We start from the raw sequence: 17,291 nt of genomic DNA, 5'->3' as shown, positions 1-17,291 counted from the left end.
ATGAGTTAGCCACGAAAATGTTCAAATTGTGTAGGAGGGTAAAGGACAAAATTGCTAATAATGCTTCTTTGTGCCCGTAAAGTCCTATGGGATCAGTCCTATGGGAGGGTGCCGCAAGAATCATAATGTATATTGGAGGAAGATGGTAACTGGTAAGTGTTATGAGATGTGTCCTAAATGAACGCTTAAGTGCCAGCTGGGTGTGGAAGAGAAAGGTGAGCTAAGACGACATGTGAGTAGTCGCTATATCACACCGGTCTGGTCCAGCTCCTCGGCACAATTAAGCGTTTGGTGCAGTTTGCGAAGTTGACAATAGTGGAGATGTGTTGGTTCAATGAAACAAGAAATTTCAATGAAACAAGAAATTTAATTTTAGCACATTTTACAGAATAAAAGATGTAAAACAATTCATAAAATATAATGCCCATTTGGTGTATGACTTTTTGTCCTTGACTGCTTGTTTGGTTTTGGAAGGACAGGTTACTAACGGGGCAAGGAATGCGCGTGCCTGGGAGCTTTTGCACACACCAAAACGCTAGTTCAGTTAAGTTTTTAGAGACAAGGCTCAAATTAGGACTATAAGAAACATTGTTAGCAGACATTAGGGGTTCTGTTTAAAGTTTTTACTATCTAGGTTGTCAAATGTCATTGACGGAGAGAACAATCTTAAAACTTTAAGACAATACTAAGAAATAAATAGTTCAAAGTAGTGCTATGTCGGTTTTAGACCTACAATTTTGAACACTCACTGTACATACATAGAGCTTGCTCTTTTTCAAAAGATCTGCTCTGGGCTCCAAAATCCACCAAATTTTAGAAAGTGCTGCCCTCCTTGGACAGAGTTTGAGGAAAATTATACAGAATTAGAAAGCATGTTTGTTTGGGGACCGGTTTTTGGTACACCGGCCAATGTTTACAAAATCATATGATACATAACAATATAATTTTATTTAATACAGTATACGTGAATATGAATTTAATTGAAAATTATTATGTAACCTTTTACGTCCATTCATTAAAAAAAACAAAAAACTTTAAAAATTAAAACTTGCATATCATGATTTATTAACATAGTGACAAATAATTTGATTTGATACGACAGATGATCACATGCACTGTTTTATAAGCTAGTACTTGTGTCAGATTACTGATTAGTGGACAGTGCAGAGTCGATGGTATAGTACTCTGTATCAGTATAGTGCTCTTAATTGAAGTTAAAACAAATAAGAATAACTGTGCCCATGTCTTATAATCAGCACCTGCTAGCGCTATCAATATGACGCTATCAATAGCAGCTGTCATTTGAAAACAATCCCCTTCATCAAATTTAATCCAGTGATCTCGGCCCACAGGCTCCTCCTATTAAACAATTTTGATTTTGGTAAATGTGTGCTGACTCCACCACCTATGTATTTAACCTAATATTTAGTGTATTACAGGTAGAAATTGACTTAGGTAGGTATTTTTCTCTTAGGTAGATATTAAGAATTTGGATAATTTCTTAATTGTATGACTATTTCCATTACTGAGACGTTTTTAATATTTAATTTAGGAGGGTTTTTGGAATTTTTTTAGGACTGGTTCACAGAGTGAACAGATTCCAGATTTATATATTTTTAAACTGATATTTAATAAATGATTAAAAGAACAAATTTTAAAGTTGCCATTAGATCCAAAAATACACCCATTATGCTCACTTAAAAACAACTCTAAATCAGTAGGCTGTCACTCTATTAATGCACCACACCGCTACCTCCACTGCACTAATAGTTATACAATAAATTCTACAATCCTAATTTTGTGTCGTGATGGAGACCGGTTCATACAAAACATTTACTAGGTTGCCGTTTGGTGTGAGCAATAGCGAACAGCACGCACACTCCTTTGCCCCGTCAACCTATATCTAATCTATTTAAAGAGTGACAACCATACTGCACATTGAATTAGGATTCCGTTAAATATCAAATTGATTTATTGTAAACTTGTTTAATCTGTAATAAATGGCATAAAATTGAAATTTTTGTTTAACTGAAATTTTTTGTTTAACTGAATATGACAGTGAATGGGCAGTATAAAATGTGGCATATGGTTGATAGTGACTAGTGTGCTAACCGTCTGGTTTCACTTATTCCTTAGGTTATTCTCGGTAGTTGATTTGTTGAGTGCCTGATCTAGCTGATTTACGTAGCCCGGGTAAATTATGTAACAGAAAAGGTGGCCATTCTTCATCGTTTCCTGAGCTTTGTAGTTCTATCATTACACGATTTGCTGATTTCTTATAAATGCTTATTGAGAAAATGCTAGATGGGCAAGTTATGTGACTAATGTTGTGCTCGGTATGATAGCTAATATAGGACCTTTATACAGAACACTAGCGCGTAGATCTGGTTGAGAGTACGTTGTTAGCCAGTCGATATTGTCGTCATAAGACGTGCCATACTTTGGTATATCGGGAGGAAATAAGTCTTTTATCGACGACGGCCGAAGGCCAGGCATGTAATTTGTGCATCAGAGTCAGAGCATTTTTTATGATGACCCCGTGTACAGATAATATTTCGTACTCTTTAAACGTAGTTTTAGTATGATCCGGAAGCTTACCGTCCTTGTAATAATAATTCACGTAGCCCCACATAACTGCTTGTATTCCCTGATTTTGTTTAGTGAAAAGTGAGTGAATATGGGATTTTGCAGCAAAGCCCCAAACTAGTGAACAGAAATTTAAGTGAGATTGTACAAATCATCTAATTGTACAAATCATCTAATTGAAATTTTAAATAATAAGATTGAAAAAAGTGGTAGTAGCAAGAAAAGCACAGAACAGCGCAAAAACTACAACTAGCACAAATTTTATCAAAAAGCTCTGGTTAAAAACAACTTTTGAACGTGAAAATGAGCGTTTTGCAAGTGCATATAGCGTTTTGAAATCAACATTGTGAGCCTCAGGAAGGTGCTACGAAATCAATGTGAAAATATGGTTTGAACACAGCCAAAGTGGAACTCCTTAACATTGATGATCTGTGAACAGCTTATACTGGGTTCGAGAGTGTTAAATTACTGCAGGGTTAGCGTTGGGGTCAGAGTAGAGAGTCAGGGTATGGAATGGGCATCGGGGACCTAGATAAGAGATTGTGCTAAAGAAAACAAAAATTTAAGAAAACACAAATTAAATTTCTAGGTCTTTATTCACAAATCAAATCATATTATATAGACTCATAACACCAAAAGCTGGTTGGTTGTCTCAGCTAGACGTGTAAAATTCAAATTGATTGAAACAGTAATAATCATTAATCACTTGCAAACAGTATAAATGAGGCACAGCTACCCTTTCCAATTCAGGTGCAAGAAGTCTGGTCGTCCGTTTCTACCCAAGTCCTTGGACAACAACTGGCTGAGTAAGCCATTGTTACCCAGAAAGACGTCAAAACTACCGAACATTTGCGCACGAAATATTTTAAGGAGTAGCTCCTTACGAACAAGATCCATGAAAAAGAACACTTTTCTATTTAACTCAGCATTCTTAGTTGGCAAAAGCGGACAAAGAAATATTTGTGCACTTGGATTAGTTTCTTGTCTCCGCTAAATTTAATATTCTAATAAACTAAAAATACCATATAATATACCAAGCTGGGATTTAACAGCAGGTTTCTAAACATCATTTATTCCACACGAAATTATAAGTTTTCTAGAGCCACATGAATCAAATGATATGGATTTGTATCATTTATCACTAAACTCCTAATAATAAAGTGGGTTTACTTTACTTTACTGGGTAATCTCACAAAATAAAGAATGCAACGAAGAATGATGAATAATCACTCTACACATATCACGTGATCGAGACATTTTAAGGAATACATAAATCATGTAGAAATTCAAACAATATACGAAAAATCATCAAAAAACGAGGTCCACGATTTTCAAAATCGAATAAAAAATTTTAAAGGCCCATCTCAAAATTCTGCCCGGCTCATCTCTTATCTTCTAAATGATCCCTAGAACATATCCTGAAAGTATCAGGGTGATAGCTCAAAAAATTTGGGAGAATATAGATTTTTAGACTCGATTTTCAGGGCACGCGATCGAAAATCGCTTGCGCAATACAATTACACACACGCGCTGACCCTTGACCAGCAATAATTTCGGCTAGGAACAATATTTTTCCGCGGGTTTAAAAACATCTGATAGATATTACTCCCCTCTATTAGAAACAACTGAAAATGGAAAAGTCGATTTTGAGAAAATTTCCATGAAAGTAGTAAAAATAGCTACTTCAATTTGTTCATTGTTGGCTCTAAATTTATATCTTAATCTGATATTTTAACTGCACTACCACTTTTTATCCCTCTTTTTCATCTAAGAGCAATAATTGTTGTTCTCGATAAGTCAAATCTTATTCTTTTCCTGATAAATGTCATCGCCTCACTTTAATTGACAATGTCAATTCATGGCAGCTCGGCGCGGCACAGTAGCGCATCTCGCCGATCTAGCTGTGAGAAGCCTCATTGAGTGCGCGGCGCGGCACAGTAACGCATCGCGCTACAACGCCTCACTTAACTGTATCTTTGACCTGATTTTCTAAATAGTTTATCAGCAAAATTTTTGAAGAAAGTATTTGCTTCTCTTCCCATTCCACCAACCTGTTGTTGATTTGTATCACGTGGTGACCCCCACGGTCGCTTCACTATTATATAGCGTCTTCGACGCTACAGGGGGAGCCGCGCACTTCGTGCGCGGTGGGTCATACAACGTATGACAATTGTTGGTAGGGCTTTTGTAGCTAAAGTAGGTGTATAGTAAAACTCGCGTAATTTGACAAAATTCCTTGATTTTGTCGTATTATTCTATTATATCTTTGGTTCCTTGAATGAGATCATTTTGAAAATTGTTAACGACCTTCCAATAGTGCTTTCACAACTGTCCGAAAATTTTGGTGGATATTGAAGTTGATGTAGTGATGGAAATAGGACGAAATACGCTGCTTTTAGCTGTAACATAAGTTTTGATGGTTGGATATGCTTTAAATTTGTCGGATAGTTTCCTTGTAAGTTTATCATTGTAACGCGATGAGTTACTGTGCCGCACCGCGCACTCGATTGTGCTTCTCACTAGATCGGCGGGATGCGCAACTGTGTTCAAATAGCCATGTGTCTACGCGTACTGCAAGCGAGAAGCCTTACTGGTTAGAGCAAGCTACTGTGCCTCGCCGAGCTGCGATGAATTGACATTGTCAATAAAGTCTATCAGTACATTAAGCTAACCAATTTTTGTTAAAATTGGATCAAGGGAAGGTTACTCAATACGCAAGAATTTTGTGCTGGCCGACATTAGCGCTAAAAAACCATCCTACATTACAGTCGGCACGCGCGGCTCACTGTCGATGGCACACTACCTAACTCTTTATCCCCACCGTAAGCACACTTCCCAAATTGCACGCATTGCAGTGTAGTAGCTTCCTTCAAATTGTGTGAATCGAGATTGATTAACGATGTCAACCTTTCAAGATCGTTGATTTGCTTTGCAAAGCAACGATCGTCAATGCGAAGCAGGAATGCTAGTTTGCGCGGCGCGTCAAAGCGGCGCGCAAACTAGCATTCTAATATAAATTATTTGGCAACTAATATGAATTGATTGACTGTGTCAACCCTTCCAGGCGTTGCTCGGCGAATCAACATTGCGCGGCACGTCGAAGCGGTGAAGTCCTCCAATAACTTGAGTAGCTTTTATCAAGCTAGGTGTCTCTAAAGTTATCTCAAACGATTCCTCGTTTAATTTTATTAAGCACACCTCAACTTATTGTAGCGTGATGCACTACTGGGCCGCGCTGCGCAAATTCTCGCAACCTTCCGTAGATCGGCGAGATGCACCGATGCGCCTCGCCGAGCTAGAAAGGATTGACATCGTGAATCAAGTCAACTTAGTGCAGAGTCAAGAGATCTTTAGACAATAGACGTATTGTAAGTTGAAGGCTGAAGACGATTTATACAAGTATTTTGAAAGATCCTGCTAATAAAATCTTTCGTATATCACTTATATGTTTTAAATATCCACCTACAGGATATTATAGGTTCATAACATACCAAGACGCGCCCCGAGTTGGACTCCTCGACGCGGTCCTATTTGGAACAAATATTTAACGAGTATCACCCGTTAATAATAATAATAATAATAATAATTCTATACTGTTACATAATTTAAAAATTATGGCCCCTTATTGTGGGCAGAGTATGTGTCTTTATTTAAGTGTCCTGATTTAAAAATCATCTGAGTGACTGCATTGAAATAATTTAAGGAGAGTACCATAAAAACGTTAAAACAAAAGGAGTAACAACTAGAACATACTTATATTAATATCAACATTAGAACAAAATACAGTCACCTAATTCTCTTCTCCTACGGTTGAGTATAGAGGAACCATCTTTGGCGTGTATTAGGGACTTAGACCATTACAAATACCCTGCTGTAAGTTTGCAAGGTATGTGGACTAAGTGGGTCGAGAGTACTCGACTTGGAAGTGGGTGTTGAGAATTCTCAACTAAACTAGACCCGTTAATAAACATATTTCATGCGTATCAAATTGGATGTGCTTTCAGTGGAGATATAACCTGTACCTTCCATCTTTAACATCTGCAAGCTCACTTGGAAGGCTGTTATGAAAGATGTACACATTTATTAGAATCATCAGCCTACTGCTTCGATTTATTTTCATACTAGGATACTTGGCCGAAGTAGGGACTCGAAAGAAGAGTTCAAACAAAGACTAAATCCTGCTGTCTTTCTTGGCACAGAATGTTTTCTATGTTTTCTAATTACAAAGTTCTCTCTGGAATATCTGAGCAACAAATTAGTCAATCACGGATGAGTGTCAAACGCTGGACTGAGATCCCCGTGTAATACTACTTGATACTTGATAAGGTCTCCTCAATCATTCGAGTGGCCTGCACCAAGGAATTGCCGCTTATGTCGTATCATCTCTCTCCAGTGCTTTCGGTTTCCTGCCAACTCTCGGACCTTATCAAATACAATGTCTGGATCTCCTGTGAATGTTACTGCGTCTTCTAGGACACAGGTTCGCCAGTTCTTTCTTGGCCGCCCACGTGATCTTCGGCCGTGAGCAGGTGTCCAGTCAAGTAGATACTTTTCTGTGTTACCCACCCCAACTCACCCACATATGTCAAAAAAGATATGGAACAGATCTATAAAGCTCATGAAATGAGGAAAATGAAAAAGTACAACAACAGAATCATCCAGGTGGAAAAAGGCACCTTTACCCCACTTATATACTCAACAAATGGCGGATGGGGTCCACAAGCCACAAGATACCACAAGAGACTCGCTGAAAAACTATCCCAGAAGAGAGGAGAAGACTATGCGGCTATTATGTGTTACATGCGCACCAGGATTAGATTCTCAATCCTCAGGAGCACCCTGATAGCGGTCAGGGGTGAGAGAGGGAGACGGCAATCGTATACATTGCCAGTCAGTGTAACTTCGTTTAACTTGATACCTGCCACCATGGACTATGAATGTTTCTAGACACTATCCTTTTGATATTGAGATATTGGTATCTCAGATCACGTGTACATCGTTCCTTTTTTTATGACACAGTAATTTATTGACACTCACAGCTATAATTTTAATCATTGAATCAGTATTTTTATCTATTAACTTATTACATATTTGTGCTCTGCTTTAGCATCACTTGACTATTAAAGTTCAGGCCATGACCTTATAGTCAGCCAATTGGCCATTGCTATATTATGTGTATATTGTTTGAATATTCTTTTCAGTAGATACTTTGGTAACCTGGTGTCCGCCATTCTAGAAACATGTCCAAACCAGCGAAGACGGTTGGCACTGATGTAGGTTATAACCGGGTTTATTCTTGCCCGCTCCAACACTTGAACATTGCTCGTCCGGTGGAACCACTTATTTCGAAGGAATCTCCTCAAACAGTTTTGATGAAAAACTTCGAAGCGATGTAGTTGCTTTGAAGTAGTGTTCCAGACTTCGCTTCCATAAAGTAATATTGTTAGAACCGCTGCAACATATATCCGTATTTTGGTGTTAGTTTGGATATTGCGATTCTTCCAAATATTACCGAGCTGATTGAATGCTCCTGAGGCTTTCTGGATCCGTGCAGACAAGTCCCGAAATAGTCCCATCACTTGATATAATCGACCCAAGGTAAGTGAAGTTGCTGACTTGCTGGATAGCCGTGTCTCTTACTGTAATGTCCACCGTGTAATGCAGCAACATTTTTTTCAGCCTGAATCCCCTATGAAGGAAAACAAAATTTTGTATTTTTGTATTTAGTTTTTGTATCTAGTCGGAGCTGGTTTGTTCAGTATGAGCAGATCTGGTCTTAATGTGGTATCAAACAGTAGATGCAGTAAAAGTAGCAGTAAAATGAGGAAAGTCCACAGTTCTTTTCTTCCGGAGAGGGTGAGACCATATTGGAACAAACTCCCCTCAGATGTCAAGAATTGTGGGACTGTGTTAAGTTTTAAAATAAGATTAGAGGTTTTCAAAAAAGAGACTATTTTAAACGGATCTGTAAATGATAGTAATTTTTGGAGCACAATGAATATCTTATGTGTAATCCTCATGTTGCTAAAAAACGCTTTATCAACTTATATAGTAATGGAAAGTATGTAAATTAGATTCATTTTAACTTGGTTGTTTATGTTTAGGCCAATAGATTTAAGATAATTTTAAAACTTTAGTAGATATATTTTTGATGATGTGTGATGATGTTTGTGTCATTATATTTTGAATTGATTTTTTTATCTAGACTGAAGAGGAGACTACAAGTCGTATGCGTTCAGGTGGTTATTTAACTTGCTCAGCAAACCTGTTTTATGGGCTCAGGAATAGCTGAAATGTTAGAGTTACTTGATAACCTAGCTTCATTTCAGAGGGTTAAGAGGAATGATCCTGTTTTAGTAGATGCTTTTTCCTGTAACATTCAGGAGATTACTTTTACTATGGCTTTACAATGTGGACTGTAGTGCCACGTTCACTTCTGACCAGTGGCGAAACACCCCCGCTGAAAATGCGCCCCCGGCCCTGTTGGCGCCCCCTCCCTTTATGGTGCCCCTCCCTAAAATTGAACAAATTAGGTGATTTTAGAAGATATGCCGGTAAAATCTCTAAAAAAGTGGGTTTCTAGATCAAAACGCGCAGCTTTGCTAGTACCTCAGTTAAGTTTTTTTTAAATTGTCCCACATTCAAACGACGATTTTGCACCCCCCTAAGATGGTGCCCCCCTGCACAACGGGGCCAGCGGGGCCCTTCGCTACGCCACTGCTTCTGACCTTAATTTCTATTGCTTCCTAATTGATGTCTTATAATACTTAACCTTTTTCTTTAAATTAATGAAGGGAGAGTCCTCACTCAGTAACACTGGTGTATGAAATCATACTGGTCAAGATAAATTGTCTTGTAAGGTACTGAGCGAGAGCTCCCCCTTCATTCTAGCCAATGGGACATATTTGATTTGTGTCAGATTGGTTAATATTTGTTACTTACATTCTATCAGACAATCTCCACTATCATCCCTTCCACTAGCTGAACTCTCACTCGCCAGCCTCTCACTATCTCTCGCCCCTTACTCTTCATTCCCCAATCTCCAGCCTCTCCATTCCTGTACTAGCTCGATTACATGATTCAAAAGATTTGAAAATTATTTTTTACTTCTCATTCTACGGTTTCTCAGTGTCCTCTCCTTGGTGTCTCACTATCCTGCCTCCCCAGGTACTCAGCTTCTCATACCTGTTGACCTCTCCAGTTCTCAGCCTCTGAACTCTCCCTCTCTGGCCTCTCACACTCTCTGGGAACTCAGGATCACTGATTTTCCAATCTCTCGGGTGTCCTAGTCCTGCTACTCAGTACTCATTGTCTCCCGGCATCTTACTCTCTCCCACCTTTTCTAAGCTCTCAATGAACATGTCTTCACTATACAGCCTTCGCCCTTCCCTTATCAAAACTGTGACTTTCTTGCTTGAGTCTTCACATTCCGGCCTCTCTGTTCTTACAAATGCGGTTTGTACTTATGCTAGCCTTTCACTCTCTGGCTTCCCCTCTGATCTTCGACCTCACCAGCTTTAGGTAGGGTGCCCCGCTAAAAGAACTGGATTCTTCCAGGAAGCATCCCATGCACAGACCTTGGTCCACATATATATTAAATTATTAACCATTCGTTCTGTATGTGCACGAAAATTTATTTCAATCAATGTCAATATCAGGACTCCCACTTTAAAGTCCTTCCTTCTACATCCTCTTGCTTCCAAACTCTGGTTCTCACCCTCAGGTTTCTTAATCTACAGCGCAGCCTCTAAATCTCAACTATGTCCCTCCAGAATTTTCGTATAATTGAGTTAAAAGCATTGAATGAATCTTTATAGGACCTATTCTCTACTGGATTTTTATAATAGTTCAGTAAACATTAATTTGATTTTATATGTGGTTCAGCAGTTCAGACTATTAAGAACTTTAACATAATATATTAAGAACACATGAAAAGAATAGCTGTGCTCATAACAATGTGTAATTGTGTAATATAATTTCTGTTTTGTGTGGTTTCGAAAAGGCTCTTTATTAAATATGCGATTAGAGCACTTAATAATGTCTCCAATCAGTCCAAATTCAGAAACGGCATCTTCGCCCAAATATCAAGATCCCCATTCCCTGTGTTATTTATGCCCACAACTTGTAATCCTGTTATACTGGTCATGACGTATCATAGAGCATGAAAGAACACAGTAAACCTTAGCCAAAATAAAATTTTGTTTTATTTAAAATTTTGTTTTATTTAAAATTTTGTTTTATTTAAAATTTTGTTTTATTTAAAATTTTGTTTTATTTAAAATTTTGTTTTATTTAAAATTTTGTTTTATTTAAAATTTTGTTTTATTTAAAATTTTGTTTTATTTAAAATTTTGTTATATAATAGCTGCAAATCTCGTTGCTGGGAAGATTTCATCAAGTTTAAAATATAATATAGATATGATAGATTTTTGAAATTTTATCACAATTTTTATCTTTTTTGGCTTATTTATGTACAAAATTAGATTATGAATGATGTTACTCTGAGATCTGAATGTACAGGGTGAGGTAAAAAATAATGTTTGGATTGTAAACAAAAATTATTTTTTCGAAGGAGCTAATTTTGAAAGATAAAAATACCTACCTAAGTCAATGTCTACCTGTAATACACTAAATATATTAGGTTAAATACATAGGTGGTGGAGTCAGCACACATTTACCAAAATCAAAATTGTTTAATAGGAGGAACCTGTGCATGTGGGCCAAGAACACTGGATTAAATTTGTCATAATCGCTTGAGGTCCATGCTGAATCAAGGCTAATCTTGTAGGAGTAGTCAAAAAGCTTAAGTTTAGGTGCAATTGTACTCCAAATTTTGGTGGATCTTGATATTAAGTCATTAGATGGGAGTTGTGAAATGAGACTGCTTTCTTTTCTAGAAGATGGCTGATAATGCTGTTGCAGTGATGCTGGGCACCTTAGACTAAGGTGCCCAGCATCACTGCAACAGCATTATCAGCCATCTTCTAGAAGGTCCTCAGTTTCAGTATTTTAAAAACTTCCATAAATGTGTGATATGTATATACATTTTTGAAAGCCAGGATGTTTTGTTGCTTGAAAAGTGGTTTACAGTGCTCTAGTTGGAAGAATGTATGGTCGAGTGCCTGGTTGTCAAACTTTCTTGTTGTTGCACATGTTAGGAACTTGTTTAGGTATGCCTCTTTATCACCAAAGAGGACCCGTATGCAGTGCTTCTGAGACAGCCAGATACTTGCTGTCCTAAAGAGTGCTGCATCACCCCAAACTGAGATAAAATATGTAAGATGGGATTCAAATAGTGTGTGGTAGAGTTCTTTATGGAGTTCCTTCGATACAGAGTCCCTAATTCTATTTAAGGTGGCAGAGGCATAGTTTAACTTTCGTTTAAGTGCTGTTATATGAGGCCCCCAGGAAAGCTGTTCGTCAATAACAACTCCAAGAAACTTTGTTGCTTTGGTTTTTTTAATTTTTATGATATTCAAAGTTTTATTTCAAGCCTCCAACTTTATTTTGACATTCTGCCATTAGTCCATTCTGCCATTACATGTGTCTGCTTATATCCATGTGTTTGCTCATGCTTACTACTTATATCAATTTTAATATTATGATCTGATGAGCACATTGTTGATTGTTGCTAATATAATAGATATGGAATAATTGAGGTTAAAAGGTTAAAGGTTCATACTTCATATCATTTGTTTTTAATGGGTTGAACTAATTAAAATCATGAGACAGAAAATGAAAATTGCATAAGGATAAGTATTTCTTTAACTATTTATTACTGAAATTCAAGGTCAGAAGAAATTATCCACAGCTGTGTTCAAATTGAGATTAACGCTGGACATGAGTAATAGAACATAATATGATTAATTACACAATTTGCCTAAATATACCACTAACTATGCTTGAAACATGTAATGGTAATAATCTATGGTATACTATCAAGGCAAGTTGTATGGGTCATTATTGAGGGTAAATAACCAGGGGGATCAGGTACTAAGTTCTGTACGTGACGTTGACTAAGTTTAATTTTGGAATTTTTCAAAAGACCCACCCACCCCCTTTGTGGTACTAACTGTTTTTTGGATAATTTTTAAGACACCCACCCCTTTTGCCGGCTTTTGCAGTACTAACTGTTGAGAAATCACGGTACTAACTGTGTCTTGGAAATCTTTGTTTAACTGAAATTTGTGTCTAACTGAGATAAAAAGTTACAAAAAAGGAAATTTTTTAAAAAAAAACCCAAAAAAAACCTCAAAATCCAAAAAACTCATTCCCAAAATTGAAATTTGAGGTAAAATGGGTTTTTTGGGGTTGGAACTAACTGTTTTTTTTTTTCTGGGAAATGAGCAGCAGACCCACCACTTAGTACAAAAGTACTAACTGTGTTTTGGAAGAAAATATGACCCACCACCCCAACTTCAACGTACGGTACTAAGTGTATGATCCCCCCTCCCGAAATAACATTTTCGAAATATAGCGACATTTCCCAGAAATGACATTATATAACGATGAGAATTTATATCCTTGACAAGTTTTGATGCACCAAAATGGGTATAACAATTAACATTTATTGAAAACTGCCAGAAATCGATAAGAACATAATATTTTCCTAATATGCTCTTAGGAGTGAAATTGAGCAACTGTAAATAATGATCATAATAATAAATAGCTTGTATAACAATTTCAACCTCCATGCATACATAACAATTTTGTTGTGAACAATTTCTAAAATTGAGCAGTTTAGCATGTCTTGACTGTAATAACTGTAAAAAATTTGTTTCACAAATATTAATTATTCATCAGATTTAATCAGTTTCACCTTTCAGGGATAGGTCTATATGGCATTGGCTTCTGTTCACTAAGATCGAAAAAATGAAAATGGAACAAGTGATGGGCAGTGCCGTCCCTGATGTGATCCCCGCAAAGGTGACCAACCTCCCTGATAACCTGAGTCCTCAATGCATCGGCAGAGAGTTCGTCAGATGTTATTACACTCTTTTGCATGATAACCCAAACAAGCTTCACCGCTTCTACCTTGATCAGTCAACTTTTGTTCATGGTAACCAAACAGACGAAACTGCTGAGTGTGTTTCAGGACAGCGGGCTATCCACGAAAAGATCATGAGTCTCAACTTCATTGACTGCCGTACAAAGATCAAACATGTCGACAGTCAGCCCACAATTGACAATGGAGTTGTTGTTCAGGTTTCTGGTGAGCTCTCCAATGCTGGCAAACTTCCCCGAAGGTTCATGCAAACTTTCGTCCTAGGCTCCCAGACCCCAAGGAAGTATTACGTCCACAACGATATCTTTAGGTATCAGGACGAGGTATTTGGATACGACCAAGAGGATGTAGTAGATGATGAAGAGAACAGCTTGAGCAGCCAAGAGGATATCAACGAACATTTGGAGGAAGAGATGGCCCAACCAAAATTTGAAGAATCTACCTTGGATCTCCATGAAGAAAAAACCAATGGAAATCTTATTGAAGATGAAGTGTTGAATAACAACCATGAGCTGCCCATTGAAGAGGTTTTAAATCATATCATGAAGAGCCTGTTGATGTTCATCCAGAACCTGAAGTTGCTCTAGAAGAAGTTGAGCCTGTGCTTGAGGAACCGTTAGAGCCAGAAAGTCTTCCAGTTGAAGAAGAGCCAGTCCCAGAACCAGTCCCAGAAGAGCCCATTGTTGAGGAGCCCATCCCTGAGGAGCCTGCTGAACCTGTTCCTGATGTTCCTAAGGGTCCCAAATCCTGGGCCATGATTGCTGGTGCTGGTTCAACCTCTGGACCAGCCAGAGTTGTACCTGCTCCAGTTAGAGCTGTCCCTGCTCAAGCCACCCCTCCTGCACCTAAACCTACCCCAGAACCTAAAGAAGCACCAAAGAAGGAAACCACTTTCCAACCTTTCAACAAAGAAGCTGAGAGAGGTGAAGGTAGAGGTGGAAGACGCAACAACAAGTCAGAGAACAAGGGATTTGGTAACTTTGGAAAAGATCGGTTCCAAGAACGTGAAGCTCCCAACGCCCATCAGATATTTGTTGGAAATCTTCCTAACAACACTGCATACGCAGATCTGGAAGAGAAGTTCAAAAGTTATGGAAATGTTGTCCATGTTCGTGTTACCCCGAACAACTTTGGATTTGTTGTGTTTGAGAACGAGGAGCCTGTACAGGCTATCCTTGGTGCTGTGAAGAGTGGAGAAAAATTCTTCCTCAACGATCAGAGGCTCAACGTGGAGGAAAAGAAAACGGCCATGAATTCTAACCGTGGACAGAGGAAACCCTTCAGTGATCAAAGAAGCAATACTCGCCGTGGTGGTGGCCGGCGTGGAGGTGCAGTTGGACGTTCAGGATATAATGACCAAAATTCAGATTTGAAATGAAACTTAAAAGTAGGCAATTTTGTGCTTTTTGTGGCCAAGTTTAAGTAGCTTTGGTGTTGTCAAAAGTCGAGCTTTGATATTTGGTTTATGTTTTATATTTAATCTTTTCTCACCAAGTATTTGTCTCACTAACAATTGTATTGTTTTCTTTCGAATCCTATATGACATAGTGACAACCACTGCAATCTCATTACTCAAAATTGTTTACAAAATTCAAACTTCTGCAATGCCTTAAATTGTGATGAAATTTTGTCGATTGTGATCAGAAAACCATATCCGAAATTTTATCATTAAGATTTATTTACGACAAGACTATAAGTTTATGTTTTATTTTCTTAGAGAAGGATGATATGAGCAAGGATGCTGATAAGGAAAGCATCGCGGAGAACAAAGAACATGATCAAAAAGTGGAGATAAAGCTATATGGGCACCTTCAGAAATTCACGACTGGGGCCATGGGCCTGTACAAATCCTGGGCAAAGTAAGTTGTCCTTACCGCCGTTAGTATGTTCTATTAATGTTGTCGGAAGCTAGAAGTGCCCTGTTTGTTTCGTTTCAGCGGTCCATATTGGCTTTAACAACGAAATGGGACAAATTTATAAAAAGTGTTGACTTTGACGTAACGCGCGATCATGTGCCATATGGCAAAACTTCGAGTCCCTCACCCCTTACGTGTGGGCGCGAGGCGCGCGCGCGGTGACCTCCTGTCAGTTTCCTTCAATTCACCTTTCAACTCTTGCGTCAACTTCCAGGCCAATCGACCGTTACGTCTTACATGACGGACTTTAAAGCTAAAGCTGGTTACATTTGCAAGGATATTTGCTTAACTACATACGTGCGAGATCACGTATAACATGAAATTTTACTCTGGTGGTACATACAATAAAAAGTTCCTGTGTTCCAGGTACTGGTTCATGCACGACGACAGCACATGTCAATTATTGTACTACAATTCTTCTAACGACGACACCCCTCGTGGAAAGATAGATATTATCAACGCCACATTTAAATTTGTACCTGAGAATGCTAAACAGGGTGAATTTACCATCTCCAGGTATGTAAATTCAACTCTTTAAGTTTTATTCATCATACCTGGCAGTGAATCCATAAATTCCTCTCTTAATTTGTTGATTAGAGGTGGATGGCAGTGTTTCGAATCTTCACCTGTAAAGTTTAACATTATCCAGTTCATCCTTTATTTCACAGTGGAGAAGATCACCTTCTTAGTGCTGGCAATAAAGACTCTATGATGCAGTGGATCAACCAACTCCAATCCAAACGTAACAACTACAACTCTAGAACCAATCTGGATTTCACCTCATCGACAGTTTATATAGCAGGAATATGTAACGATAGCTCTGTGCTGGAACATGATCCTAGACCAAGAACTTCCGGTAAGGTGGCCATGTTTAAAAGTTTACTAAAAGGACCTCATAAGAAGGAGAATAACAGTACATTCTTCAGTGCATCAGATAGAAGTTCTGGCGACACGATTAGTGTAAATAGTATGGATAGCACCACAACCGACTGCACTAAATGCAAAGATGCACAATGGGCTGCATTTAAGCTGCAGTCCAGGATAGACGAACTAACTGCCAGCAATTCTAACTACGAAGAGATTGTCAAGGAACTTAGCAGTAAGTTTACTGAGAAAATACAAGCGGCAGAGAAAGGGATCAATGCTGAGGATAACCAGGATGTTCTGAATTTGAAGGATGTGATTATTGGGGATCTGAAGAGAAAGCTTATGACGTATTGTCAGGAAATGGACATGCTCAGAGAAGATATTGAGATGTTGAAGAAAGATCTGTCAGAAGCTGACAACAAGCTGAGATGTAACGAAGAAGTGATAAGGTGCAAAGAACAGGTAGTCCTTAACTTGTCCAAACCTTTACCTGATGCCCTATCCAGTAGAACTCCTAATTCCAGCAGCTACTTCTACGATGCGAAACAGACGGTTATTGATGAAGATGAGCTGGAGCACCTGAAAGATATGAACGAAGCCTATCAGCTGCAGATCAGTCACTTTCAGGGCGAACTCCTCCAGATGCAAGCTCTTCGAAAATCGGACGATGAGAGGGCTAACAACATGATGTTTGACTACGAGGATCTTAAAGCAAGGCACATGAAACTTTCTATAAATCACAGGATAATGATGAGAGAATTTGACAAGTTTATGGGTGGTGCAATGCCTCAGGACTCTATTGAATTGATTGGAAGAATCGAAAAAGAAACTCGACCCTACCTTTGTAAAGACCTCATGGACGATCACAAAGTTGAGGAGGAGCAGTTTGTGCCGAAGCAGCGTGTTCTGGAGCTAGA

The 17,291-nt window shown here is 38.4% G+C and overlaps 2 protein-coding genes across 2 annotated transcripts in view; both read left to right on the top strand.

The window, feature by feature from the left end:
* Positions 1 to 17,291, top strand: part of LOC134811866 (glypican-1-like) — a 110,291-nt gene that overhangs the window by 64,725 nt on the left and 28,275 nt on the right. The window lies entirely within an intron of this gene.
* LOC134811872 (ras GTPase-activating protein-binding protein 2-like) lies at positions 13,413 to 15,104 on the top strand. Its single transcript, XM_063818983.1, has one exon. The coding sequence runs from the start codon at positions 14,346 to 14,348 to the stop codon at positions 14,967 to 14,969; it is 624 nt and encodes a 207-aa protein (XP_063675053.1). The 5' UTR covers positions 13,413 to 14,345; the 3' UTR covers positions 14,970 to 15,104.

The sequence above is a fragment of the Bolinopsis microptera genome, chromosome 2 (assembly GCF_026151205.1).
Source record: "Bolinopsis microptera isolate Bmic1 chromosome 2, MBARI_Bmic_1.0, whole genome shotgun sequence".
Classification (NCBI taxonomy): domain Eukaryota; kingdom Metazoa; phylum Ctenophora; class Tentaculata; order Lobata; family Bolinopsidae; genus Bolinopsis; species Bolinopsis microptera.
The sequence above is the reverse complement of the archived record's forward strand: the minus strand, read 5'-3'. Positions and strand labels throughout refer to the sequence as shown.

Excerpts from the sequence above, each read along its gene's own strand:
- LOC134811872 (XM_063818983.1), top strand. The coding sequence starts at position 14,346 with ATGATTGCTGGTGCTGGTTCAACCTCTGGACCAGCCAGAGTTGTACCT.